The following is a 26,954-nucleotide window of genomic DNA, read 5'->3' on the forward strand; positions in this document are numbered from 1 at the left end:
GGGAGAGCTTCAGGCCAAGAGGAGAAAGGGAGGGGAACAAATATTTCTGAGCCCTACCATGTAGCAGATCCAACTTGGGTGCTTCCTCATTCATTACTCACTCCCCTACACTCATCCAAACATTCCTGAGGAGGGTATCAGCGTTTCCATTTTAGGCTCAGGGATGTTATGTGACTTCTCAAATGTTGCACAGCAAGTAAGTAATTGACAGAGTCAGGATATAGATTCATGTCTGCCCGAATCCAGGGAAGAGTAAGTGAGATAAAAGTTGGTCTGAAAAGATGTGGAAAGGTTGGAATGTGGGTAAAGGCTGGACAGGATCCCAACCCCAGAACCAGGCAGGGGCAGGGGGCTCAGTGGCTGATGGGTAGTGAGTCTGAATGATTTTGCTTTCACACTCCTAGATAATATGCTGGTGTGGCAGGGGGAGTATCCCTAGCTCCCCACAAAAGCCATTACTGGGGTGGGAGGTCTCTAATTCTGGTTGCCCTTCTTGGCTCCAGGTCTTCCCAAGGCTGCCATGGGGATTGGGAGGGGTGTTGTGACTGGAGTCAGGGTGGGCTAGGAATCTTGGGCAAAGACCCTAGGAATGGGCTGAGGTGGCCTTGTGGGAGGGAGATTGCTATCTCCTTAACCCCAAGGAACAATTTTAACTGGAGATGAGTTTTGGTTAGCAAAGGGTGAGAGGGGTAGGACATAACAGGGTACAGCACAGTATATGGGGGAGAAGGAGGGAGAGTCAGTGGGGCCAGGGCCCAGCATTGAGCATCTAGGGTGTGGGGGTGGGAGGGACAGTAGAGTGGCGAGCCCAGAGACCATCAGTATGGGTGGTTTAGGGAGAGCGCTGGGGGGCTGTCAGAGGGTCAACTTAGGGTCAGTGCTCTCTGGGCCTGGAGCCCAGGGGTGGGGAGCCAGTGAGGTAAGGGTAGAGGGAATTGGGGATGGGGAGAGTCTCAGCATAGATGTTGTCCAGACTGGGGGGGTCCTCTGGTTCCTACTGAGTCTAGCCTTTTCTGGCCCGGCTCCTAAAATGAATGGAGACCCCTCTCACAGCCAGGCTGCCAGTGTTGGAGGGGCCCTGAGGGAAGGACCTAGGGAACTTTGTGTGCCTGTGAGTCTGTGTGTGTGTATGCATGTGAAGGAGGGAGGGAGAGAGAGAGAGAGATAGAGAGAGACACAGACAGAGTGAGACTTCCTTGGACCTAAATGCTTAAGACAGTCCAGGAGATGGGTGGGACCCAGAACTGACCTGAGACACGGTCAACTAGAACAATCTAGTCAAAAACTGAGGACTAGCGCCAGTAAGATGTAGACTCTCTGAAGCCAGCCTCATCTTGTACAGATGAATAAACTGAGGCACAGAAAGGGAAGTGGCTGATCAACACCCCACAGGGCTTAAAGGGAGGGTCTCCCGTTGGGGACCAGGCCCTTATTCTCCTGCTCACCCACACGATTGGAGGCTGCCTGTGCTTTGCATCTAGTGAAAATGTCAATTTCCCCCTCTTAGAACTGCATTACAGAGAAGTCCCTTTCTGGGAGTTGATGGGAGAGGTAAATAACTCAGTAGGAGCAAAGTGCTTACAAAAAACAGTGCCTGGCCCATAAGCACCCCATATATGTTAGGAAATCATGATGATGTCGGTGATGATGACGTGGTAATGACGAATATCGCTGGTTTAAAGGAAACCACCATGTGATAGTCCGATCTTGCCCTGGCCGCGCTGCGGCCACAGAACTGGACAGCCTGTCGTGAGCGGAGATAGGGCAGCCACTGGTGCGAGGGGCCCACCTGCCCTTCTGCCTTGTGAGAGCAGCGGAGGCCGGTCCTTCGACCCTGCATTTACACACTGGGCACGCACTTCCCAGCCTCTGCCAGGAGGATCCTCTATGACTCATACGTGTCCAGACCCCCTCATGCTGGCCAGCAGCGTGATGGTGTCAGCCTGGAAGCCCCCCCGGGCGGGGCTGAGTCCTGCGTCACCGCCTGGCCCAGCCCTAAGCCCCGAGAGGGGTCAGTGGAGGCGCTGCCTGGAGCGTGGCTACTAGCCTGCCCAGCCCTGCCCCCTGCCTTGTCCCCGGGCCCGCTGTGGGACGCCAGAAGCTGAGATGCGCACCTCGCCGCCTCCTTAGGACGACGCACACCCTGCTGCTACTTGATACACTCATGGAAGCCTGGGCCATCAGCCGGGCTCTTATCTCCCTTTGCGGAAGAAGAAGAAGCCGATGCAAGATGTGAAGGGATTTACACAGGTCACCTAGACGGTGAACCAGGTAGGCTGGCTCCCAGCTCTGCACCCTGAACAGCTGGGCTCTGCCGCCCCGAGGGGCCGCTCCCCCTCCGCTTCAGGGCCCAGGTGGTGCGAGGGAACGAGGGACTTGGTTGCTTGGCCTCAGGCGCAGGACAGCTTTCTCTGGCTGCCTGCAGCATGCCTCCCTCCCCTCCGTCTCGTCTGCGAGTGCAAGACGGCGCTGCCCGTTGTAGTCTACGGTTTCTGTGCTGAGGTCTGACTCAGTTCTGGCGCCTCTCCCAGGGGCTCCCAACATGGCTTCTTGCGGCTTCTCCTCCCTCTTCACAGCGCTCGCTCCTCATCAATGTAACCACCCCACTACTCCTCTCGCTTTCTAGATTTGCGCCTTAGGTTCCAGCGACTCCTCTCTTTGGCTGTGGAGTGGACACCCGCAGGCAACTGGCCAATCAGAAGCCTTCCTCTGCCTCACTATGCGTACCACGGGCTTGTTCTTCCCCAGCCAAGGGCAGGCCTTGGGAGCATGGGTGTGGGTGTCCGTGGGGGTAAAGGGCTTGATGCGCGTGAGAGGGGCTCTGTCTAAGAGTCCAGGCCTGGGAGAGAGGGGCTCAAGGCGAAGCAGAATTGGCACCGTAGAAACTAGCCCAGCACTGGCCTCTCTGTCTCTCCCAATTTTGAGTTACGGGCCTTCTCTCCTGAGTGTGTTAAGTACAAGGACGCCGGTTCCAAACGGCCAGCAATCTCTTCCTCACCTCCATTTTCCTCTGCCCAGCCTGTGGGCCTTAGGAAGAGGGCATGGACCCTGTTGTTTACCTGCTGGTGTTTGCTTCTGGGTCTGGCCTTGGTCCACTTAGGGCCAGGCCAGATGGCGTAAGCTGGATGGTGTAACAACCCCTCCTTCTTTCTTGGCCAAAAGGCTGCCCCTGACCCACTTCCAGGAGGGCTCTGAGGTCGAGGTTTTTGTCCACAGGGAGAGGCCCACATGGAGCCCCCAGGGTTCCTGTGCCACCACATGTAGCCCAGTGGAAGGGAGTCAAAGTCACAGGTATCCACAAGGGCAGGAACCCAGGTGCCCACGGCGACCCTCAGGTGTGGCTAGTACTGCCACAGTACTGGGGCTCCTGGCTGGGCTCCGGGACCTCGGTGTGATAGAGAGTGTGCCACCTTAGTAGCATCCTACATGAGAGTCAGAAATGCTCAGGGTGAGACTATCTACATACTGAATGACATCCACAAAGCCTGCCTGGCTTCACAAACTGTGATTGGAGTCCTCAAATGCAGTGGGGTGGGGTGAAGCAGGAGGAGCCCACTGGCCTGCCCCTGGCTCCCCACCCCCCACCCCTTCCCGGTGTGAGAAAGTCCTAGGGCAAGGATTCTGCAGCCAAACTGGAACCAGCTGCCGCTGGTTATTTCAGCCCTGATAATGATCGGCAAATCTTTAGTGAGTTTACCTAGAAGTTCTCTGGAGGTGGAGGAGGCCTTGTACTTCTGCCTTCAGTCCATCCCTTCCACCACGGAGTCCTGGCCAAACTCATCTGGGAAACAAACATCTCACTGTGTATGTTCCCGGCTCAGATGCTATCTTTATCTCTGGGTATGTATGTCAATTAGAATTAGCTGCGGCTATGAGTGACAGAAAAGTCCAAACAATACAATAGTCATTAAGACTGACATTTATTTCTCTCTCACATAAATGATGTCTGAAGGTATTCAGTCCAGATTTGTTGTGGTAGCTCTGCAACCATCCATAGAAAGAACCCAGGCTCTTTCTATCTTACTGTGGAAGCTCTTTCTACCTTACTTATGGTAGCTCTGCAATCCACCATAGAAAGAACCCAGGTTCTTTCTGTCTTACTGTATCACCAATCTCAAACGGCCTCAACCTCATGGTGCAATGTGGTTGCCAGAGCTCCAGACATGGTATCAGCATTGCAGCCAACTAGAAAAAGGAAGTAGTGAAGAGGAGCATACCTCCCTGCTGCGAAAAGTCACATTCATTAAGTGACACAGGATACTTCTCTGTGGATTCTATTGAGCAGAATTTAATCATATAGCTGCAAATAGCCTCAAAGGGAGATTAAAAAAAGGAACTTAGTCTTTAGTCTGGGTGGTCATGTGCTAAGCTTAAAACCAGGGGTCTTGGTGCTGAGGAAGAAGATGAACACATACTGGAGTAGAACTAGCTATCCTTTCCACAGCATGAGACCTGAGTAGAGGGTTCTGGATGCTGTGTGATTCCCATAGGCTCCTCCAGATGGCAACCTGGCTGTGGTAAATGGGGTTCTGCCTCCCCATCCAGGCTCTGCCTCCAGCTTCGGGGCTGGAAGTTCTCTTTGGAGCTGTGGTGGTAACAGGAATAAGATCTCCCTGGCGCCTCCAGCAGGGAAAGGGTGAGTTTGATGATCAAGGCCAGCCATGCCATCCCAAAGAGGATCCATAGGGACACTGTATTCTTGTACCACAGTGGGTACCTCCGGGAGGGGTCCATCCCTGTGGGGAGAGGCAAGGTCAGAGGATGGAGGCCTTGGAAGGTCATAATCAAACAGAAACAGACACACATGGCTTGATGCATATGAGCAGAATAAGGGAAGTTCAAGGTTCAAGTTCGAGATTGTTGGCCTTATGGCCACCTCTTTAGGCCTCTAAGAAGCCTCCCTGGGTTGACACCTTGGGTTTGGAAGCTCAGTTTCCTCTTATAGGGCTTTCTGACAGACTCTGTGGTCTATCCCAGTGGTTCTCAAAGTGGATTCACTGGACCAGAAGCATCAGCATCACCTGAGAGTTTGCTAGAAATGTAAATGGTCAAGCCTCTCTAGCTACCATTGCAAACTCTGGAGGCAGGTCCGGCAATCTGTGTTTTAATAAGTCTTCTAAGAGATTCGAATGCCCTCTCTGTTGTTTGCCTGTCTCTGTGTTTGGTTTCCTCATATCTAAACAGAGGCAACTTGCCAGGAGCCTTAGGAAGAACAGATGGAACCAGTGGAGTTTGTATCCTGCCTCAGTTCTTCCTAGCTGTATGACCTTCATCTGTCTGAATGCTCCTCACCTGGGAAATGGGGAAGATGATTATTCTGCAGGCCACTGGCTTTTGGGATGAAATCATAAACTCTTCTCCCAAAGGCCTTATCTACTCCTCTGGCCTGATTTGCACACCTTTTCCTGCTGAGTGCTGCGCTTGTCACTCTGGAACTTCCCCTTTCTCCATCTAACAATCAGTCCTGCCCCAGGGCCTTTGCATATGTTCCCCTCCCTGCTCACAGTGCTCTTCATTTCCGATTCCTCTTGGCCTAGTTGACTTCCCCTCATCCTGCAGATAGGTCTCAGCTAGCCCTCACTCCCAGAGATGAGGAGGGCTCTCTCTCCCAGCCCCTGTGCTCTGCTGAGTAAACTGCTTATTCTCTCTGGGCCTTGGCTTCCTCCTGTATAAAACAGAGAAAACAAGAGGTCCACCTTCCAGGATTGGGTCCAAATATCTAAGGTTTTCAGCAATGTGCCTGGCATATAACAGGTGACCTGTAGTTGGGTGATTGTTTTACTCACCATTAGACCCCGACACAGGTGCCCCCAACACAGTCAGGACTGGGTCAGTAATGGTGGAGGGAAGGGACAGGTGGAGGTCACTGGGAGGCTTAGCCTGCTCCATAACTTAATTTTTCCCTCTTAGCCAGGGGTCTATCTTGTTTCCCTTATCAGATCGGGTTTGTTCAAAGGGCGAGATCTGTCTTATTTCTTCAATCTCTTTTTCTGTCTTGATGTCCTGTTCCACCCACCCCTCTGTCCACCCCCATCCTGTCTGGCTGCTCCCGAGGTAGCCTCTCGTTCCTGTCATTCAAGCCTGGGTCCCTCTCCTGGGCCCCAGCTCGGGAATGAGCCGGCAGCCCTGGACTCCACCTCACCGCCTGGCGGGAGTCAGGATTGGATTAAGCTGATTGGGTTATGGGGCCAAGATTCCGCTGACGGTCCCAAATGAGATCAGCAGTGAGCCAGCTTTCCCCCCCTGCCATCTACCAGTTCGGCTTGCTCCTGGCAATCAAGGGGAGGAGGTGTCCTTCTCCCCTTTTATTTCATTGTTTTAGCCGAAGAAATCATAAGTGGCGGGAGATCTGGCAGCTGGCAAGGCGCTCCAATGAATTGCAAATGCAATTGGGGGACGTGGGGGTGTGAAGCTGGGGAGGAGCAGGCGGCTGGGACTGGGGTGCTGCTCGGGCCACAGCCTTCGGGGGAGAAAGGGGTGGCTTGAAGACAGTACCCCGGTGGTTGCTGACACAGGGACAATGGGCACCCCAAGTCTAGATCATGGACGTCAGCATTCCCATCCAAGGAAAGGGTTTGACCTTGTCCGTGGAGGACAGAGAAGACTGAGAGACAGAGGGCAGAGGTGGGAATGGGGTGTGTCCCCACTCAGCTGTGGAAGATTCTGCAACACAGGTGTCCTGACTTGAGAGTCTGTCCTGTTGGCTTGCCTGCTCTAGGACCTTTCCCCTCCCTGGGCCTCAGTTTCTCCTTGCAGGTGAGGCACTCAACGCTTCTCCATGTGGTCAATTGCCACAAGGCACTGTCATGCTGCAGAAGGCATCAGAGTAAGCGGCAATGTCTGGAGATGTGGTGGAGGGGACAGCTCTGCCTGGTGCCCCTCCGTGGGAGTGGTCTGCCCCGGGGCCTAGAAGAGTTCCTCCTGTGGATCGGAACCAGACCTCCTCAGTCAGGATGTCGGTAGAAGGGCGCTCGGGGAAGTCTTTGCCCCATACTCCAGCCTCCCTGGCCCTGCCACTCCCCTGAGGGTGGCTCACAGGGAGCAGTGACCTGACCTGATCAGCCCTCCTTGCTCCCGCAGAGAGGGCTTGTGGATGTCCCTGGCCCTCCCTTAATGCTGCTGGAGGCCCATTTCCAGGGTGTTTGTGTCTACAGAGAGCTGCCCCTCCTCCTGCCCACCCTGCCTCAGGGGACTGTGGCACCTGAGGACGTCCTCACAGAGATGCCCCTTCAGCCCCATAGAGGCTTCCAGGGGAGACTGCTTTCAGCTATCCCCACCCTGGACCAAACTTTGGGGGACCTGCTGATCAGTAGGCATGAAAAGACTGCAGCAAAGACTCCTGGTCCCACTTTCCCTCCCCTCTCCTTGCACTGGATACCCTCAGAGCAGCAGGCCTCCTGGATTTAGGATTACCACTGGGGCAAATCCCGAGTTTTATGCTCTGAGCTCTGGTGGTGAGGGAGGCAGGACCTGTCACATCTCATATGCCCGGGTTGAGGCTGTTCCAGCTGAGCCCCTGGTGGCCCCGGTGCAGCGTAGAAGAGGGAGGGCTCAGAGAAGAGAGAGAGGCAGGGCTTAGCCACAGAGGGGGCCCTCATAGGCCAAGGCATGGAGTTTGGACTCTATCCTAAGACTATGGGAAAACACTGAAGGTTTTTAGAGGAGCTGGCTAGGTGACATGATAGCACCTGTCAATTTTAAAGGCCCCAAGGGCCAAGGCGGGGAGACAAAGATATAGGCTGCACAAATCCACAGGTGCCGTTCCATTGTGCTCTGTGTGAATGGCAACCCCTTAGGGTTGTGCATTGCCCAATCTACGTAACCAGTCCTGCCTGGTCTAAGGAGATGGCCGTGGGAACAGAGAAGAGAGGACAGATCCAAGAATTGCTCTCTGAGCTGTTCGGGGGGTAGATGCGGTCCTTGGAGCCAGTGGGCTCAGCTCTCCTCAGACACATCTCTTCACTTTGAGGATAGGAATGGGACTGTACCCGGCTGGAGGAAATCTTCTCAAAGATTTCCTTCCAGAGCAACAGGCTTCCTCCCAGGATGGAGGATATCAGGAAGGGACAGAATGTGGCTGACACAGGACCCTTCTACCTAAGGAAGGAGAGGTTCAGGGAAGGGGGGCCTGCACACAGGTGAGGAGGCCATCACCTAGCCAGGTCGCCCATTTTATACATAGGAACACTAAGGCCCAGAGAGGGGACGTGTGAGGTGGTCTGGAAAGAGTATGAGCTTGGGAGTCCATGGATCAGAATTTGAGCTAGCTGTGCAGTCTCGGGCAAATGGCTTGGCCTCTCGGAGCTTCCGCTTCCTTCTCAGGAAAATATGTGTAACAACTGTCACTCTAGGTCCCTTGATGAGCTAGCTGCTTGTTACTTTTGTAAGACCTTATTTCAATATTCTAGGCTGGGTTCAGGACTCTTAAAGATGGGAAGAACAGGGCCTCTTCCCTAACTGAGGGCCAGGGATCTGAGGGAGGGAGCAGAGTCCCTTGCGACCAGAGTGCTGGTGGTACCAGTGGTCACTGCTCCTGTGGGGAACCTTGCCAGGGGGCGGCAGGATGGGGGCAGCAGAGAGGGCCAATGAGGCTGCATGGAGGGCCCCTTCGGCCCTGCCGCCCCACAGAATGTCCCTCCACCGCCACCTGCTGGGCACCTGCCCCAGCTTTATTATGCAAGGCCGGTGGCCTCTGGGCCACTCACCTTGCCCATTGATTGAACCTCACCTTGGGCCTTCTGGACCACACAGCCCTTCTTTGCTGGGCATTCAGAGTTTGTCTGCTAATTGTATTCCAGTGGAGGCCGGTGGGGGTGGGAGGGTGGTGCTGGCATTTCCCAAGTCTTCCAGACTCTTCCTGCCTAGTCTCTGCAGTCTGTGGTGTGGAACATATGGCCCCTCTCCCTGGGAGGGTGGGAATCTTGGCATTTCATGGGGCAGGGTGAATGGGGAGGACAGACCCTGGAACTAGGAAGGGTCAAGGGAGGGAGATCAGGGACTCCCCTAACTTGGCGGGCGCTCATAACAATAGCTGAGCCTCTGGCGTTTCCAGTGCTGTCAAGAAGGCGGGAGTGTGACTTACAGTCAGCCCCAAGCCCTGGGGTCAAACTCCAGGTGTCCCTTTTTAGCTGGACCTTGACTCATCGCAGGACAGAGCAGGTTGAACTCGCCAAGGACCCAGTCCTCTGGACTTGGAGCCCGCGAGCGCCCACGGGGCCTGGTGCATAGCGAGGGCCAGCCGGCGGAGCGGGGAGGGGACGCAGGGCAGCTGAGTATCCAGGCCGCCCTCCCATCGCCTGCAGGGCTCTCTCACCAATCACATAGTCGCCGAAGCCCACGGTGCTGAGGGTGATGAAGGCGAAGTAGAAGCTTTCCACGTAGCTCCAGCCCTCCACGTGGCAGAAGAGCAGGGGGGGCAGCAGCAGGAACAGCGGGAGGCCGGAGAGGAGGGCGCCGGCGCCCACCAGCCACGGAGCTTTGGTTGGGTCCTGTGGGTGCACAGAGAACCCCGGCCCCCGTGTGGCCTCTAGCCAGTGCTGGGGGGAACAGACAGCCTGGGGTGGGGGTGGGGAGTGGTCCTGAGCTGGAAGCAGGATAAACAGCCCCTGCCGGGAGGAAGGCGCTGCCCTTGGGGTCCCTCCACCTACCCTAAGTTCTCCAGGTTCCCGGGCAAGATCTTGGCTGGCTTGTACCCTTCTGGGCAGTGGCCTCCAATCCCACCACACCTGCCCCCCCAGGAACCCTGTTTCCCATAAGTAACCCCAGCTCCCCTGTGCCCCCGATTCCCAGGACCTAGCTCATCCTGGAAGGAACCCACCCTTCCCCTCACCCCCACAGCCCCTTCACCTGCCAGGCGCCCCCCAGCCTGCGGGCACAGCGCTGCACTCCCCGCTGCATGAGATGCCCCAGTCGGTTGAGCACCACGAGGTTGAGCGGGATCCCCAGGAGAGCAAAGAAGATGCAGAAAAGGCGGGCGGCCATCGTTCGGGGGCTCAGGTTGCCATAGCCTGAGTGAGGCAAGACGGAGGCACCTCAGGGGCCCCTTCCATCCCCAGGGACCCTCACTCCCACCCCCTCCAGACTGAGCAGCTCGTATTTACTGGCCACGACTGTGCCTACCTTCCCTCAGTGCCCCCTCACAACCAGCCTTCCAAGTGGAGATGACGCCCCATGTTTTATAGACTGGAAAACGGAAGCTCCAGGAGGCTAAGCAGTGTGAGCGAAACTCCCTTCTCTCCCTTCATTTCCCGCTCTGTGGACAGACAGAAGGATGTGCACAGGGGCACAGAAGGTTTTGAAGCTTCCAGATGCTGCCCCTCAGGGACAGACACCATTCCAGCCTCCGCCCTGCTGCCTCCAGGCTCCTGCCTCTGGGCGCGGCCCCCAGGCTGGGTGTCCCTGGCTCATGTAGCTGGGGGGTTATGAGGGCTCCCACCATCTTTGCCTCTGGCTCCTTCTTCATCCTTCAAAGACCTCCTTCCCTTCCCCCGATATATCTCTTGTACATCTGATTCTGTCTTGATACCTGATTTCCAGAGGGCCCTCACTAACACACCTGGGCTTCCCTCTGAGCCCCTCAGGGGTGAGTGAGGGGTGGTGGATGGACCGCCAGGTGCCCTGGGGGAGGTGGAGGTTGGCTATCTTCTTTGTCATGAAGATAAGGGATGGGAAGGTGTTCCCCAAGGGAGTCCATCAGTCTGGGCATTCCTTCCCTGTCATTCCTCTCCAGCTTTGTTCCCCCACTTCTTGGTCAGCACCACCGTCCTATCTTGTTTGAAATGCGAGCCTTATGCTATCGTTTCCCAGGTTACGAGCTGTCATCATTTCTGGAGTCTGCTGAGGAAAGCCCAAAGTCTCATCCAGCCTATCTCCAAGCTCATCTGGTCCCCCACTTTTCCAGTTCCGGCCATTCTCCTGCCCTGCTGTACCCCCAGACTCCTTTGTGCCTCTGTGTTCTGAGCATGACTCTCTCTCTACCAAGAGTGTGCATCCCTCCTTGCCTGTCTGTCGATGGTGACTCCCTTGAAGTGGCTCCTCCCAGCACTCTGGCAGCTTGGAGGGTAACCCGCTGTATGAGGACGACTTGTTTCCAAGCCTGCCATCCTCAAAGTTCATACGCCCCTCAAAAGCACGGGCTGAGTCATAATCAGCTTTATATTCTCAGCAACTGGCCCAGGATCTGATACCCCGTAGGTGCTCACCGAATGTGTATTGAATGATTCAGAATGAATGAATGAATGAATGATACAGGAATGAATGAGTAAATAGATGAACAGCTGTCTTGCACCCTGCCTGGCCTCCCCCCACCCCCCGACTGGGTCAGCACCCTCACATGCCTCATGCTTACTTGCATTGGTGGTTTACCCCACCCTCACCTTACTGAGGGGTCTCAGACATCATAGTCTCAAGAGTAGCCAAAGCATGCACTCGTCTAGGACACGGGCTTTGGAATCAGAGGTGCTTCCTGGGTTTGAAACCCAGCTCTAGCCCTTGAAGGCTGTGGGACCTTGGGCAAGCAGCTTGACCTTTCTGAGCTTCTGTGTCCTTGTCTGTAAGGTGGGGAGGTGGACATGTACCTCGCAGTGTGCTATGGGACAAAAGGAGGCAATGGAGGTGTGTCAGATAAGAAGGGGCCCCCTTTAAGCATCTAGCATGCAGATGGTGCTAAATGGATGTTTGTTTTGTGAATGAATGGATGGTGACCCAACTCCACTGGTCTGAGGACATCAGCAGCCACCTCTAGAGCCGCAAGCATCCTCCATCTCTTGGCCTTCCTAGGATCCCTCACCTAAAGGAGGGAACTCTCTCTGGGCATCCAGGGAGAGGTAAGTGTCTCAGTAAACCTCCCTGCCTGACTCCTTCCTGACCCCCCTCCTCTGACTGTGGGTCCCCCCACCAAGTACCCTCTGTCCCTGGGGGTCTTTCTAACCATGGAATGGTGGCACTTAGATTCCAAATCTGGGAGGATCCTCCCCACTCCCATGAAGCTCCCACCTTTCTTCAGACTGACATTAAGTGAATTTTCTCCTTCCCATCCTTCTCAGCCAGCCCTAGGTCAGCGCAGTCAGCGGACACCACTGAAGCTGCACTTGCCTGTTCCATGCTTGGAGTCCACCACTCCAGCTAAGCCACATCCCACTTCAGCAGGCCTCCCACCTATCACCTCTTTCCCATTGCTAGTCCAGACCCAGGACATCCTGAGAAGGCCTTGTGTGGCTGCCCTGCACCTTGTCCAAAGTCAGCCTTCATTTCCAACACCTTCCAGTCACCTTGTCCTCCTTCCTGTTGTCCAAGCCCACCAGCCACACTCCTACCTCAGGGCCCTTGCATTTGCTTCCCCAGGTATTCACATGGCTTTCTCCCTTATTTTGCTCATGTCTCTGCTTCAAGTTTACTGTCCCAGCAAGGCCTTTGATAGCCACTCCATATACAGTAGTCCCTATCACTATCAGACCCCCTTACCTGGCATTATTTTTCTTGAAGCACCTCTCACTCCCTGAATATTGTCTATGTATCTGTTTGTTTCTTGGGTGTCCTCTTGCACTAGAATGTCCATCCGCCAAGGGCGGGAACTTGCCGGTTTCCTCTCCTCATCGTTTCCCCAGAAATGTCGGGCTCCCACAGCTACCGCATGGCTGGATGAGTGAACGGATGAGCAAGCCAGGGATGCAGTTCATAGGCGATGGACAATGTGACGGCTCAGGCCCGTCTGGCTGGTCTAGAAGTGTTCAAGGCCCCGTCAGACCCTATTTCATTTTGGGTCTTGGAAAGTAACAGCCTTTACAGGGTGCTGGACTCAGGGCCCGAGGGACCCCAAGGAGGCAGTCCTCTGCTGTATCTCTCGGATTATCCCTTCCTTTTCCTGTGGAGGGTTCCGTAGGTACCTGTTTCCTGTCTCTGCCCTCCTCCTCCTCTCTCTGCATCCCCTCCTCGTGCTCGTGCGTGTGTGGTCAGAATCCCAGGGTCATGAGTTTCCCTACTGTCCATCGCAGAATAGTTTCCTCTTTCTTTCTGTTGTTTAGAATTCCCACTCTATCTTGTAAACCTTCTAAAGGCTTACAGTACTGAAAAGAGCAATATTGTCCTCCAGCTGGGTTTCAAATTCCACCTCTGCTGTTCACTGTTACGTGGCCTTGGAGAAACTGAGCAAATTCTGCGTGCCTCAGTTTCCTATTCTATGACATGAAAATAATAAGCCCTGTCCTTGGAGGCGGGGTCATATGGACAAAATGAAATCTCAGTTGTAAAAGAGCCCCCACAACAAGTAGACTGTATGTGCAGTGTGGGGTGGGCTCCCCCTTCCCCTGTCCTTCCCTTCAGAGAGAGCTGGCTCAGGCTGAGTAAAGAGGAAGGGACAGGCTGCTAAACTAGGAATTTGGAATTCGGAATTCGGTGGGCCAAAGTCCCAGGCCTCAGGCAAAGGATGTAGGAGGTGCAGGGTTTAGAGAATAAAGACCCCCATGATTGGGAGGGCTTCCCACAGAGCCCCCAAATCCCCTGGAACTCAAGGAGTCCCCTCCAGCCCTGGGACTCAAGGAATGCAGGTGGAATGGGTATTTTTGGAATTCATTAACTGTGTCAGTGTTTGTTGGGTGCCCATTGTATGCGGGGCCTTGTATTAGGCCCAGGGGGTGTAAAGAGGAATAAATGCCATCTTGGCTAGTCCTTCCAGAGTCACAGGGTTCGTGGAGTCTGAGAGGTCCCCTACCAAGCATGTTTGCCTCAAGGTGGAGAAGAGCCCTGAGACCTGCTTCCAAGTAGTATTTGCTGGTTTAAACTAGATGCAGAATCGTCTGGGTTTTCCTGCCTGGCTCTGGTCTGGTCGTCTGGGGAGGACAGAAGTTGGGACACTGGTTGCTGGGGAGAGGATCCTGGCTGGCCCAGAGCTGGTGGAGGTGTGGAGGTGGCCCTGGCCAGCCGTGGTGTTAGCCTGCCACCTGGTGGTATGTCCAGTGTCATGCAGGGCAAGGTGACCATTCCCCCCCACCCCCGCCACCCCCCCGGGGCTTGGGACTCTGGACTTGAGTTATTTCCTGGGTTTCAGAGCTGGAGGGACCTAGGCTGCTTTTCTCTTATCCTATCTAACATCCCAGAACAAGTTCTACCTTTGCCCTCCTGAAGGTAGGGTTGGGAAATGGGAGAGAGAGAGGGAGAAAGGGGGCTTGGAGATGGTTGGGGGTGCTGGTGAGGAGCTGGGGTGAGGCCTCCAGGAATGGCCACATTTTCCCAATGCCGAGAATAGGGTGTGGAAAGGCTCTTTATGGATTTCTACCCCTCCTTCCTTCCCAATTTTCCCTTGCCCCCCGCCTCCACCCCTGGGCTCCGTGTTGGGTGGGCTTGGCTTGGGACACTTATAAAGCCAAGAGGCAATTTTACTGCTGCACAGGGGTGACCCTCTGCTTCCCGAGAGGTTGTGTGAGGCAGAACCCTCCAGGGAAGTGCCTCTTAAACTTGAGTGTTGTGCACAAGCCTCGTGGAGACTGTGGTGAAATGCAGAATCGGATTCCACAGATCCAAGGGGACCCCAGGATTCTGCCCATAGGCAGTGGCCACACTGCAAGGGCCAGCTACACTTGGAGTCACGGGGCCCTAGGGACCCCTCCAAAAGGCACTGGTCCCCTGTCCCCCATCCTGTAAGGGGAGGCCAGCCTCCCCAGCCCCATCCACTCTTACCAATGGTGGTGACGGTGGACACGGAAAAGAAGAAGGAGCCCATGAACTCCCAGCGCCCCATGCTGGTGGTGTTGTCAAGGACAATGTCCCCATTTTGGTATGCTTGGATGATGCCCTGGGGGAGAGGCTGCAGTGACCACTAGGCTCTGGGGGCAACTGGGCCCCTTCCCCCAAACATATACACATGTGTGCATGAATACATGTGCATGAGTGTGCACATACATCCACACGCACACACAAACACTCACAGACATTCCTCACAACCACTCTTCGATCTCAGCCCTTCCAGGGCAGGGAGGCTGTTTCCCTCCACCCAGGGCCTCCCCGGGTGCAGGGGCCATGGGGACAGCTTCTTCCCTTCTTTGCCCTAGAGCCCAGGTCAGCTCAGGGTGTCTCACCAGCTTGAAGAACGCCATTTGTTCCCCCCTCCCCTGCTTGCCCCATCCTTGCAACAAGCAGTGCCAGGCAGGATACCTGGTGTCTTAGGGGACCCAGAGATGTAAGAACCAGGGCCTCAGTCCTCAGGGGGACAGGGACAGACTTAACTAATACAGTGCAGATTCCCCTTAATGCTTTGGGCATTAAGGCAGTAGAGCTGCATGATCCTGGACAAGATACCCAACTTCTCCGGGCCTCAGTTTACTTATCTGTAAAATGGGAATGCTAATATCACCTCCTTCACAGAGTTGTGTGGGGGTTAAATGAGGTATTCGGTGTATGGTAAGTGTGAGGGGTTGCCATGATCGTCATGGTTACAAATATAATAATAGGAATATAGGAATGCAGAGAGGAAAGGTGTTCATTCTGATGGGGGTAGGGGCAGAAGACTTCATGGAATGGGTGATGTTTTAGTCGGGCCTTCTTTGAGGGACACAAGGGACTGCTCCTGATGGAAGGACATTCAGGGGAGATGGGACAGCAGGGGCAGAGCCTGCGAGGCAGGACTGTAGCTGGGATCTAGTACAGGGAGACGGAAAGGCCGTTGGGAACCAGGACGTGCCTGGCTATGCCATGCCAGGGATGGGGCAGCAGGCCTCTCCCAAGTTCACCCAGCAAAGAGGAAGCAAGATCTGGTTTGTGTGTTCCCTGGCAGCTGGCAGCAGAGGTGTGAGCAGGCCAGAAGCAGAGAGACACTTGCAGGAGCAAGTCGCCTGCACCCTGGCCCTGAGTGGCCCAGGAGGAACAGAGAGGAGATACTCAGAAGCCTGGGACGCTGGCCCCATCTGGTGTGGGCAGTGAGGAAAGCCTTTAGGACCGCTGTGAGAGTGTGTGGACGTGGGGCCAAAGACAGAGATTTGGAATAGATGGAGGCGCAGGGCTGGGAGGAGGCAGGCTGCTTGCTCTTGACGTTGGGGGAATCTGGGGAAGCTGCCTGTATCTGTCGGTACTCAGGGGGAGGTCTGGGCTAGAGACGCCCAATCCTTATCTTGGGGATGATGGAAGCCACGGGATGCTTGAAGTGGGGTGAAGTAGCAGAGGGGAGCAGAGGGGCTGAAGGGGAAGGTAAGGAGATGAAGGCCATGTGGGAGCTTTGGGGAACCCCTCCCACAGATCTGCACTGAACCCCATCTTGGTGGTTAACAGGCCCAGCTCCCTGGCTATGCAGCCATATAGTTGTATTTAATCTCTTTGAGTCTCAGTTTCTTCATCTTGAAAATGGGATGATAAAATGGTACCTACTGGTTAGGTAGGTGAGGATGGAAGGAGTAAATAGGAATTAATTGCCTGGAACAATGCTTGGCACACAGCCGGTGCTCCACAGAAGCACTCCCGGCTATCATTGCCATCACTGTCAGCCTCCCTGGGCCCCTGTGGCAGGTAAGGGAGGCCCCCCACCTCTGCTAAGGGGGTGCTGCCCAGCATAGGGGACCAGGCAGTGCCGCTGTATTTGTGAAAGTGTAGACGTTGGGGGATAGAGGTGCGACAACAGGCCGTTAGCAGAGACAGTCCTTCCGCTGCCCAATCAGTCCAGTGCAAGGCCTCAGGACTCTACCACTGCTCCAATGCCCGGTCACTTTCCACCCAGAAACGTTTCCCTGCGACCTTCTGGGAACTGGCTTTGGATTGGCAGCCCTGGGACTCAGACCCTGCCTGGATGGAGGCGGCGTTGAGACTGCGGGAAAATGGGCGGGCTTTTGGGGCTTGGTCCGGGGACACAAACGTCCCAGGACGTTAAAGCACCCAATTCTAGGCGGGTCCCAGTCGGGTGTGGCCTGCCCGGAATGGAAGGGGACCTCCATCCATCTGCAATGCCCCCTCTTTCTCAGGAACCCTCCTGTGCCTTCCCCCTCGCCCACGCCCCGCTGGGTCCCCCAGCCAGCCGCTCAGTAGTGCGTGGCCGGACACGTCCAGTCCCTGAGTCCGAAGACCCGGAATAGAGCGGGATCAGTCAAAGAGCGCTCCCGTGTCTGTCTCTGCTTCTCTCCGAGCGGTCTGCGCACTTCCGGCTCCCGTCCCCATCCCACTCACCCGCTGGGACAAGTGCGCCCTGAACTTTTCCCTCCCGACTCCCACTCAGCGCATCCTCAGACAGTGCTCGTCGCCCCCTGCCCTCCTCGCCCCCAGTTCGCATGTTTGCACTCTGCGCAAGGGCTCAGGCCTGCCCTTCCATCCTTGGCGTGCAGTGCGACCCCTGCGGTGCGGGTCTGCTGGGACCCTCACCCCGCCACCTCCCCCGCCCTACGATCACCGGGCCCAGCTGCGGACGCACCAGGCAAGCCCTGCCGGCCCCGGCCCCGGCCCGGGCCCCGGCCCCGAGTCGGTGCGCCCCCTGCGGTCCCCACGCTCAAATTCTGGTGTTGGGCCTGGCAACCCTCTCCGCGGGACAGGTCGTGCCCTCTCGGCCCCAGACGGGGACTGACTGCGTGCCGCGCCCTCTTCCCGCCGCCGCAGCCACGCGTTTCGCAGCGCTCCAGCCAGACCCTCCTGCCCCCGCCCGCCCAGGGCTGCCCGCCTCGACCCCGTCCGCCTCTCTGTGCCCTCAGTGCTCGAGGCCGGACCCAGGCCGCAGCCTGGCGTGTCCCCTCGCCCCCGCCGTGCCCCCGCCCCCCTCTCGCCCGCCCGGCTCGCCCGCCCGGCTCGCCCGCCCCGCTCGCCCGCCCCGCTCGCCCGCCCGGCTCGCCCGCCCCGCTCGCCCGCCCTGCTCGCCCGCCCCGCTCGCCCGCCCCGCTCGCCCCTGACCCGGATCAGCGAGTCCAGCGCCGGACCGTCCAGGCACGTGAAGTTCTGCAGCAGCGCCCACTTGTCGCGCTGGAACCTCGCGCTGGAATCGCGCGCCGCGGGGCTCTCGAGCACCCAGAACACGCCGGTGCCCAGCGCCAGGTAAGCCAGGTAGGCGAGCAACAGGAGCACGGTGCCCGGTACCGCGCACTCCGGCGCCCTGTCGCCAGCCGCCGCCGGGGCGCGGGGTCTGCACAGAGCCAGGGAGGCAGGGAGCCCTGGGCCTGGAGCCATGGGCCGGGATTGAGGTGGAAAGAAAGGGCTAGGGACTTCTCGGCTGGTCCTCTCCTCGGTCGACGCCTGCCTGTGGCCAGTTTTCTCAGCGGAGGAGGCTTGCTGGGGAATGGGACAGCCCGGCCCCGCCCCGGCCAGGGATCCAATCCCAGGGACAAAATGAAGCCAGAGATGTGGGGCATCTGGCCCCGCCTTGAGTGTGCGTGGAGTGCTCCCCACCCAGGCCTAGCTCAGGGAGAAGGGGAGGGCTTGGGGTGACCACAGGCACTGAGAATGAAGGGGCCCAGGAGCCCCAGCCTGTCCTATTGTAGGGAGCAGCGGGAGAGACTCCTGGAGACTGCACGTTGGAGGAAGAGAAAGTAGAAGCCAAGTTTATTGCCTTAGGGCCCCAGCCCAAGTTCTTGGACCCTGGGACTATCACCAAGGACTTGCCGCCTGTGGAGTCTCCCTGGATCTCTTGTAACACTCTTCTTTCTGTTGTGTACCCAAAGGTGAGGAACCCCAGTTGATCCCCACTTGTCTATGAACTTGGGAGGCAAGAGGATCCTTCACTAGTGGGCTTGTCGTTCCCTGATTCTGAAGAGGCCCCCTTACTCCCTTCCTGGAGGAAGGGTGCAGGGTATGTAAGGAGTCCCCTGGGGGTCTTCGTTTCCCAGGCCTCTTCTCCATATCAGGAAGTCCTGACCTATAACCTGGTCTCTCTTGCTGCTGTAGATCCTTCCCTGTGTGTCCCACCTGGAGCCTTCTCTGTGTCACAGCCTTGCCTCAGTCCTGTCCAGAGCCCCTGGACACTTATGGACCTTCCTTGGTGGCAGATGTAGGGGCAGAGGTTGGAGTCCTTGATGAAGTTGGGCTTTAGATGGACTGGTCTCAATCTCTCCTCTCCTTCTAGCCAGAGATGTCACAGTCTGGCAGGAGAAAGGTCAGGGTTGCAGAGCACATTCCCGAAGGAGGCCAGTCCTCCACGGAGCTCGTTTCCTGGGGATCTCTTGGGATCTGCTGGCTCCCTGTTTTCCCAGGCTGTGTTTGGAAAGCTCTTAGGACAGGCACTCAGAAGGGGTGATGAGGCTAAGGGGTGCCCTGAGGAGCCAGGGGAGGCCATACTCCGGAAGGTAGGTGGGACATCCAAGAGCTCCTCCTTGTTGAAGGACGGCTGGCTCCAGACCTCTAGGCAAGGGTTGCTGGCAGGTTGGAAAAGCAGCTGCTGGCTTCCTGAGGGCAGATACTGTGTTTGCAGAAGGTGCTCCAAAGTCCCTGCCCAGCCTCTCTCCTTGATGGTCCCTGCCAGCCATTCCTATGGGCTCTTGTCATACCCCCCTACCCCATTTGGGGCACTGGGTTGGGGCGTCTCTGCTTGTCTAGTCCTTCCAGTGGATGAAACGCACACAGAGAGTGAGATCTTTTACTGTTGTGCCCCCAGAGCCTGGCACTCTGCCGGACGCGCAGGCAAATGCTCATTGTGCATGTATCACGTGAGGTGAAAATAAAGTCACCCTTTGTCTGCTGTACTGGATTAAGTCTCCTGGGTGGGTGGGGGGGGGAATGCAGGGAGGGTGTGATGGGGACTTGGCCAGAGTGACCCATATCTGGATTCGACTTTGCCAGGTCATGTTTGGGGGAGGAGCTTTGGGACAACGATGCACATCTCACTCCACACACATCTGTCCTTCATTGTGTCCTACATCTCCTTGCAGTGACTTGCTTGGGCAACCCATCTCCTTTGCTCTCTGGAGAGCTCCTGAGACCAGCCCTGGCTAGGAAGAGAGTGGGAAAGGACACAGAACAGGAAGTCCGGAAGGCATACAAGGCTTGGGGAAGAGGGAAGGGCTCCTGAAGCCCCTGGAGACCTCACGCAGAGATGGGGATCTTCTGAGATCTGGGGAGCCCATCCATCTCGGGGGCTCCCCGGTCCTTGAGGCTGAGTCCCCTGCTGAGCAGCCAGAGCTGGGAGCACCTGTGCAGAAGCAGAGGGCCTAGTGGGAGGATCAGCGCCAGCCATGCCAGGCCCAGGAGGATCCAAAGGGCGGCCAGGCTCCGGTACACGGAGATGTAATGCTTGCTGGGGTCGGTGCCTGGCAGGGAACGAGACATGATACATGCCAGGGATCCGAGGGCACAATCCCCATCGCCCCAGGTTCCATAGGGGTCCCCGCCAGTCTCTCCATAACAAGGGTCTGTAGTGGGGTTCCCCTGGGGAAAGGGCCATGTGTCCCAGGCCGCAGATGTCTAAGGCTGTTAGAATCCTCAGCAGCCTCACCAACCGCTGGTCTCCCCCGGATACCCAGGGACGATCTGATGCTCAATGGTTACCACCTGCAGACATCTCCCCATCCCCTGAATCCCCGTGGCCCCCACCCTGAGCTGTGTGACCGCCTTGTTCTCACCAACAACATAGTCCCCGAAGCCAATGGTGCTGAGAGTGATGAAGGCAAAGTAGAAGCCTTCCCCAAAGCTCCAGCCCTCCACATGGCTGAAGACCATGGGCGGGAAGATGAGAATGACCAGCGTCCCCAGGGTCAGGAACAGAGCCAGGCCAAGGATCTGCAGCAGCTGGGAGAGAGAGAGTCTGCCTCTCAGTCTACTTGGAAGGCCCCAGGACTGTGTATTTGTGTGTGTGTGTGGGGGGGAGTGGGCGGACACAAATCTGGGAATGGAGCTAGACCACAGCTATGTCCCCTCCTTGCCTGCAGAACTTTGGGGTAGGGGTTGTACTATGTGTGTGCGCTCTTGCCCAGGCCGGGGAAATATTTGGTCAGAGGGATTTCATTAGTGGGTCAGGCTGGAATCTGGAGACTCCTCTGGGCCTAGAGATCACACTTGGATAGGCCCACGGGGACTCTGATCTGAACTATCCCAGACTCCTCTGCACCTTGGCTTTCCTTCATGCGCCTGGCTTTGCATGCTGGCCAAGCTGGTGGGCACTGGGGGTGTGCTGGGTGGCCTGGAGCTTATTTTCAGCCACAAGGGGAGGTGCTGGAGCTCTGTGATGACCTCAAGGATGTGCCACCCAGATCCCCCTGCAAAGAAAGCCTTGTTGACCAGCCTTCAACCAGTGGCCTCCAGCTCTCAGTTCTTCGGAGGTGGCCCTTGGCTACAGAGGACTGCCTGGCTTAAGGGCACACCCTTCCCAGGATGTGCCTGATGGACACCAGGGAATAAACCCCTGGCCAATTCAGCCCCCTGTGGGGCCAACTCCAATGGCCACACATACCATGCTGAACTCCGGGGAGGGGGGGCTGTCCAAGTCTTCATTCCAGCCCAATCACAATTCACCTTCTCCCTCTGCAGGGCCCTTTCTTCCACAGGCATCGACCCTTAGGACCTTGCCTGTCAAACTGTATCTTGGTGTCAACCTGCAACTGACCCCATTGTGGCAGGGCTGGAAGTGGGAAGGGCCCTACCTGGGAGCGCCTGGGCTGCTCCTCCCATCTCTCCAGGGTAGCCAGGTGGCCATGCAGGCCTGCGCCCAGGTGGTTGAGGAAGACCATGTTGAGTGGGATGCCCACCAGGGCGTAGAAGACGCAGAAGACCTGGCCTGCCTCCGTGCTGGGTGCCAGGTTACCATATCCTGCAGGGGGAGGAGGAGTGTGCAAATAGGGAGGAGAGTTCAGAATGGCCTCCCCCACAGACTGGAGCAGAGTGGTGTTCCACTACCTCTGGGGGTGGAGGGGAAGCTCCTCTGTTCCCAAGAACATTCTCTCTGCCGCCACCCACCCCCCACCCCACTAGAATGATCTCTCTTTGTAAGAATTCTGCTTGTGGGGGCACCTGGGTGGCTCAGTGGGTTAAAGCGGTCTGCCTTCGGTTCAGGTCATAATCCCAGGGTTCTGGGATCGAGCCCCCCATCGGACTGTCTGCTCAGCAGGGAGCCTGCTTCCCCTCCTCTCTCTCTGCCTGCCTGTGATATCTGTCTGTCAAATAAATAAAGAAAATCTTTAAAAAAAAATCTGCTTTGGGCGCCTGGGTGGCTCAGTGGGTTAAGCCGCTGCCTTCGGCTCAGGTCATGATCTCAGGGTCCTGGGATCAAGTCCCACATCAGGCTCTCCGCTCAGCAGGGAGCCTGCTTCCTCCTCTCTCTCTCTGCCTGCCTCTCTGCCTACTTGTGATCTCTCTCTGTCAAATAAATAAATAAAAATCTTAAAAAAGAAAAATCTGCTTGTGTTTGAAAGGCACATCTCCAAGGACTCTGTCTCTAGGAGGCCCTCTTAACTGCCACCATCTTCTTCCCTACTAGGAGTTATTCCTTATAGTGCTTTGTGTCATTCCTCTCTAATTATCTACTTTGCCTTGTACTATTGTTTTTTGTGTGCTTATCTCATTCTTCTTCCTTGGATTAGAAGCTCCTTGAGGGCTGAGCCTGGATCTGATCCAAGTCTGTACCCTCCCTACCTACCCTCCACTCCTTCTGCTACAGTTATCCCCTGAGGTCAAGGAAGGTGAGTGGAATTGAACTTAATTGAATGGATGGGGAGGCCTTGGATATGGGAGGTCTGGGGTTTCCTTGGGAGAGGTGGTGTGGGTTTTCTAGGTGAGGGGGTAGGTGCTAGGCAGGTGCTGTTGGATGGCCTGTCCCGTCGGAACACCGGGGGCATCCCCTGCAGCTGGGGGGAGGGGCGCGGTTTCTATATACACAGGTGGCTCTGAATCCCGAGTCCCTGCATTTCTCTCTACCTGAGAGTATGCTGGGTGTATGGGCAAGTTCCGAGCTGATCTGGGATCAGCTCTCATCCAGCGAGGGCAGGAGCTGGTAGGTAAATAGCTCTGCTTCCTCGCCCCTCATGGGCACCATTCTGAGGCTGAGCTCTGCCTGGCCTCTGAGAGGGTCCAGGTGGGAGTGAGGCCAGTGGCCCTCCCTGGGACCCTGCACTTCAATGCGAACTTTGCTGCATTTTCTCCTCTCCTGCCCGGCCTTCCTACCTCTCTGCTCATGCTTCCTGGCATCATCTCTTAGACAAACCATATCCTGGTCTCAGCCTCTGCTCTGGGGAACCCAAACCAAGACAGGGGCTTTGGGGAAGCCCTTTCCCACCCCAACCCTTTACCTATGGTGGTGACAACTGTGCCTGCGAAGAAGAAGCTGCTGCCAAAGTCCCAGTTGCTGGGGTTGGTGGAGTTGCCCTTGGGGTTCACACCTTTCACCCAGGCTTCCATGATGACCTGTTGTGGTGGGGGAGGGGAGGTTGGGATGGGGTTGGAGGTGGAGGCAGCAGAGGCATCAGCTGGTGGACAAGCAGGGTGCTTTCCTGTTATCTCATTTAATGATATTCTTAGAGGCTCTTGCTTCCATTTTGTGGGAAAGGAAACCAGGGCTCTGGCTGAGTAGCTAAATAAACGACTTGTCAAGGGTCATTGGATTCCAAATCCACGGCTTGTTCGATGGGCCAGGGCTGACTGCCACTTGAGCTGTAAACATGGGCTGGGGAAGGGGAGACGGGGCCTATGGAGGCAGAGGGTGGTTATGGGGTGGGCCACGTGGGAGATGCTGCCAATGGCCAAGAGGGTGAGGTGTAGGTGTGTTGTGAGGACAGTGGGACGACTTCAGGTCAGATGCTTCCAGAAGGGCTTACTGGGCAATGTGGGGTTTGGGGGACCACAGGAAAACCATGGGTCTGCCCTCCCAACAGGGTGTATGATGGAGACCTAGAATCCTGTGTTCTCCGAACTTCCAGGTGAGGGGGCGGCTTTGCTCTTTGCTGCCCCCTACTGACTCCCAGCCTGGGACTACGGGTAAGGGACATTCCATCAGAGGCCTGGGCAAAGGTTGGGTGTGTAGCAATGTTTCTGGGTGGTGTGTTGTATGCCTGTGATGTGCATGGGTTCTCCAAGTTGCATGTGTGTGCATATGTGTTGACTGTGTTACACAACCTGAACGCTTGTGGGCTCAACCAAAGCCCCTGCGTCCCTAGGCCCAGGCCTCTTGGAGATGGTTCGGGGTCCCTCTCCAGTCTGTCCCCCAGTCCCATCCTGTCACCGTACATTGTCCCAGGCAGCAGCACTGCCTTGCCACTTGATAGAGACCCCAAAGCAGGAGGAGGCAGTGGGGGAAGGGCAACTCCAGCCTCTAGTTCCCGTGAGAACCTTTTCCCCACTGGCTGCACGAGCGTGCTCCCTGCCAGGGTGGGGTGGCCCTGGTAGGCTGGGCCAGTCTGGGAGTCATGACACAGGCTGTCTGCTTTTCTTCACTTTGGCAGAACTGGTCTCTTCAAATGTGGACTTTGGTCTCCCTCCCTTTCCCACACACCCCGAGAGGCCAGGAAGGAACATTCTGGAACACGCTAGCTCCCTGGAGACCCTCCCCCTTGGGAGCAGCATTTGCCCTGGGCCCAGCTGTCTCCCACAGCCAACCTGAAGATCTCCATCCTACTGAGGAAGAGGCCTTGATTTGGCGAGGGTACTGAGGGTGGGGCCCCCAGTGCAACCTTCCATTTTTCTCTAAGAATCCACATGTAGTTGGGAAAGTCAGACATGAGTCCTGTGACACCGGGCCAGGCCTTTTCCCTATGGAGGAGTCTCTAATACAGCTTCTGGTGCTGCTAACAGCGTTTTCCTCTCGTGATTGTACCAGTAATATGTGTTCTGGAATTCTAGACCAGCGTTCTTCCTGTCAACCGGGCATCCCTGGCAACTGACGCTCCCTCCCCAGGAAGCTGAGGACAGGGGTATCCTGGTTTCCCTGAGGAGGCCAGAGCGGGGTGTCATTAATCAGCAGCTGGGGCTACCATCAAGCCTGTTGTCTCCCACCTCTGTTTACAGAGCTAGTTAGATCCCGGCTTCCGATCCTTCTAGCACCCTCTGGCTCCTGGGTTTCGCCTCTAACCCTAGGCTGAGGGAGGAGGAGGTGTCATGGACTCCGGGGCTTCTGCCTTATCCCCTGAGGTCTTGGGAGGCTCCAGAGCCCTTCTCAGCCCCACAGGGGTGCCGTGGCCCCAGGCCTATACTGCCGGAGAGCAAAGAATCCTCATTTCCTGGGAGCAAGACGTGGACAGGGGTCTCACATCTCCAGAACGCTCTCTCTGACCACTCAGCCAACCCATCATCTTCTATGTCATCTCATCTCCATCTTGAGGGTATGGGCATGGTCTGGAGGACTGATGAAGGACAGGTTGCTGGGCTGCCCCCAGAGCTGCTGATTCCAAGGGTCTGGGGCCAGGTGCCATTGCTGGCATTTCCAAAGGACTCTCCCATGTGATGCGGTCACATCTGGTCCACACTTGAGGAACCGCTGCTCTAGGCCCTATTCTACCGGCCCCCAACCCCGCTCTTATGCTAATTTGTATGGTAAGAGCATCTGGCCTAGGGTGAGATCTGTCTCTATCACTCACCCTGCAGTCTTGCCAACACTCCGCCCCTCTCTGCCTCAGTTTCCACCTGCCGACTGGAGACAGTGATGTAATAGGTTGTTATGAGGAAACACATACAAAATGCTCGACTCCAGAGGATGCATCTTGACTGCTCTGACCCCATCAGGATGCCCGGATTCCCCACTGTTTTTGGCAAGCCCACTAAGTGTCATTTGTCTTTGTGATGACTCTGCACTTGGCTTGTTCCTTCGTGGTGGGTATTGTCATTCACGGGGCCCCCTGGTCTCCAAGGCCATCACTGTGATTTTGCCTTGCTTCTTGATGAGAGGGTGCTGGGGCCCCAGAGTTTGTGCAGGGAAGCAGAAGGGGCCCAGGTCAGGTGGAGGGAACAGCTCTGCCACCAGAGACCTCCCTCTAAGGACATGTTGCTGGGGCTGTCTCCCTGGCCCCGGTTCCCCATCTATCTGTGTCTCCCGCCACCACAGCCCTCACGTGTGGTCAGCCCTCACGGGTGTGAGCAGGGAGAGGCCAGCAGGATTAGCAGCCGTGCCGTTGGGAGAGGGGAAGGGCAGAGTGTGGGAGAAGGAAATTGGTGATGTTGATACCACTGACACGTAGTTCACGTTTATGCCGCGAGTGTCAGCTTAAAAAGGTGCTTTTGATTTGCTGTAAACGTCTGCAGCTCACGTGAGGTCATTCTCCTCACCTTGCAGAGGAGGACGTTTGGGGCCAGCGGGTGGAAGCAGCTGGCTCAATGCGGCATGGCAATCTGGTTCTGGACCAGCCCAGGGCTCAGCCGGCATGCGCTGCGTCTGAACAGGGCACCGGCCCCTGGGGGGCAGCTCTGGACCTGCCGTGAGAACCCGCACTCCGCCCGCCATCCCATACCAGCCTCTCCCCTTCACCTGTACAAACTGCTCCAGGGCCCGCTGGTCCAGGCAGGTGTAGTTCTCCAGGAAGCGCAGCTTCTCAAACTGGAACTGGTCTCTGGACTGAGCCTCCGCCTGCTTCTCCAGCAGCTGGAAGACAGTGGCGCCGAGCAGCAGGTAGCAGACATAGGCCAGCAGCAGGGGCAGCACCCGGCCTCCCCAGCAGCTGCAGAGCCCGGCTCGGGGCATGGTGTGGCCAGGATGCTGCTGGGGCCTGGGGGGCTGCCTGTGGGAGGAGAGGTGGAACGTGCGCAGGGACCCGCGTCCAGCCTCCTGCCTGCGTTGCTCTTCTCGTCCTCCTCAGCACAGCTGTCTAAAGGCCGGGGAGTCTGTTTGAACAGTGCGGCTCAGCTTGGCTGCGCTAAGTGCCTCCAGTGCAAACAGGCCTGCCACCCCCAACCAGCCCTTTTTTTTTTTTTTTTTTCCACCATGCAGAGCACAAGTCAGTGGCATGGACCCCTCAAAGAGACCTATAGGGTCCTCCTGAGGTCATCTTGCCTTGTCGTTGGCCTCTAGGTTGGATGGGTACTTCTGGACCAAATCAAATGCTTCCCCCTTGTTCTGCCCTGGTCTAAAGGGGTACCCTCCGCAGCCCCCA

The 26,954-nt window shown here is 56.6% G+C and overlaps 2 protein-coding genes across 7 annotated transcripts; both read right to left on the reverse strand.

Moving 5' to 3' along the window:
- Window positions 1-3,914: 3,914 nt before the first annotated feature.
- On the reverse strand, window positions 3,915-18,269 carry KCNK17 (potassium two pore domain channel subfamily K member 17). Of its 5 annotated transcripts, none has more exons than XM_082731123.1 (6): window positions 17,854-18,268; window positions 14,674-14,788; window positions 9,847-10,007; window positions 9,314-9,554; window positions 8,729-8,904; window positions 4,502-4,736 (listed from the first exon to the last, which is right to left on the reverse strand). In XM_082731123.1, the coding sequence occupies exons 1-6, from the start codon at window positions 18,124-18,126 to the stop codon at window positions 4,650-4,652; spliced, it is 1,053 nt and encodes a 350-aa protein (XP_082587249.1). In that variant the 5' UTR covers window positions 18,127-18,268; the 3' UTR covers window positions 4,502-4,649. The 5 variants fall into 5 exon arrangements, 4 of the variants coding, with proteins under 4 accessions (XP_082587248.1, XP_082587250.1, XP_082587249.1 ...); XR_014311913.1 differs by lacking the exon at window positions 8,729-8,904 and adding an exon at window positions 5,505-5,665 and having other exon boundaries at window positions 4,626-4,736; XM_082731125.1 differs by lacking the exon at window positions 4,502-4,736 and adding an exon at window positions 5,558-5,665 and having other exon boundaries at window positions 17,854-18,269.
- A 354-nt stretch (window positions 18,270-18,623) lies between these two features.
- On the reverse strand, window positions 18,624-26,667 carry KCNK16 (potassium two pore domain channel subfamily K member 16). 2 transcript variants are annotated; one of them, XM_082731126.1, is made up of 5 exons: window positions 26,333-26,665; window positions 23,169-23,283; window positions 21,528-21,694; window positions 20,511-20,676; window positions 18,624-20,198 (listed from the first exon to the last, which is right to left on the reverse strand). In XM_082731126.1, the coding sequence occupies exons 1-5, from the start codon at window positions 26,543-26,545 to the stop codon at window positions 19,975-19,977; spliced, it is 885 nt and encodes a 294-aa protein (XP_082587252.1). In that variant the 5' UTR covers window positions 26,546-26,665; the 3' UTR covers window positions 18,624-19,974. The 2 variants fall into 2 exon arrangements, with proteins under 2 accessions (XP_082587252.1, XP_082587253.1); XM_082731127.1 differs by having other exon boundaries at window positions 19,987-20,198; window positions 20,515-20,676; window positions 26,333-26,667.
- Between the last annotated feature and the right edge of the window lie 287 nt (window positions 26,668-26,954).

Source organism: Mustela nivalis (genome assembly GCF_964662115.1).
Source record: "Mustela nivalis genome assembly, chromosome: 5".
In the NCBI taxonomy this organism is placed as follows: domain Eukaryota; kingdom Metazoa; phylum Chordata; class Mammalia; order Carnivora; family Mustelidae; genus Mustela; species Mustela nivalis.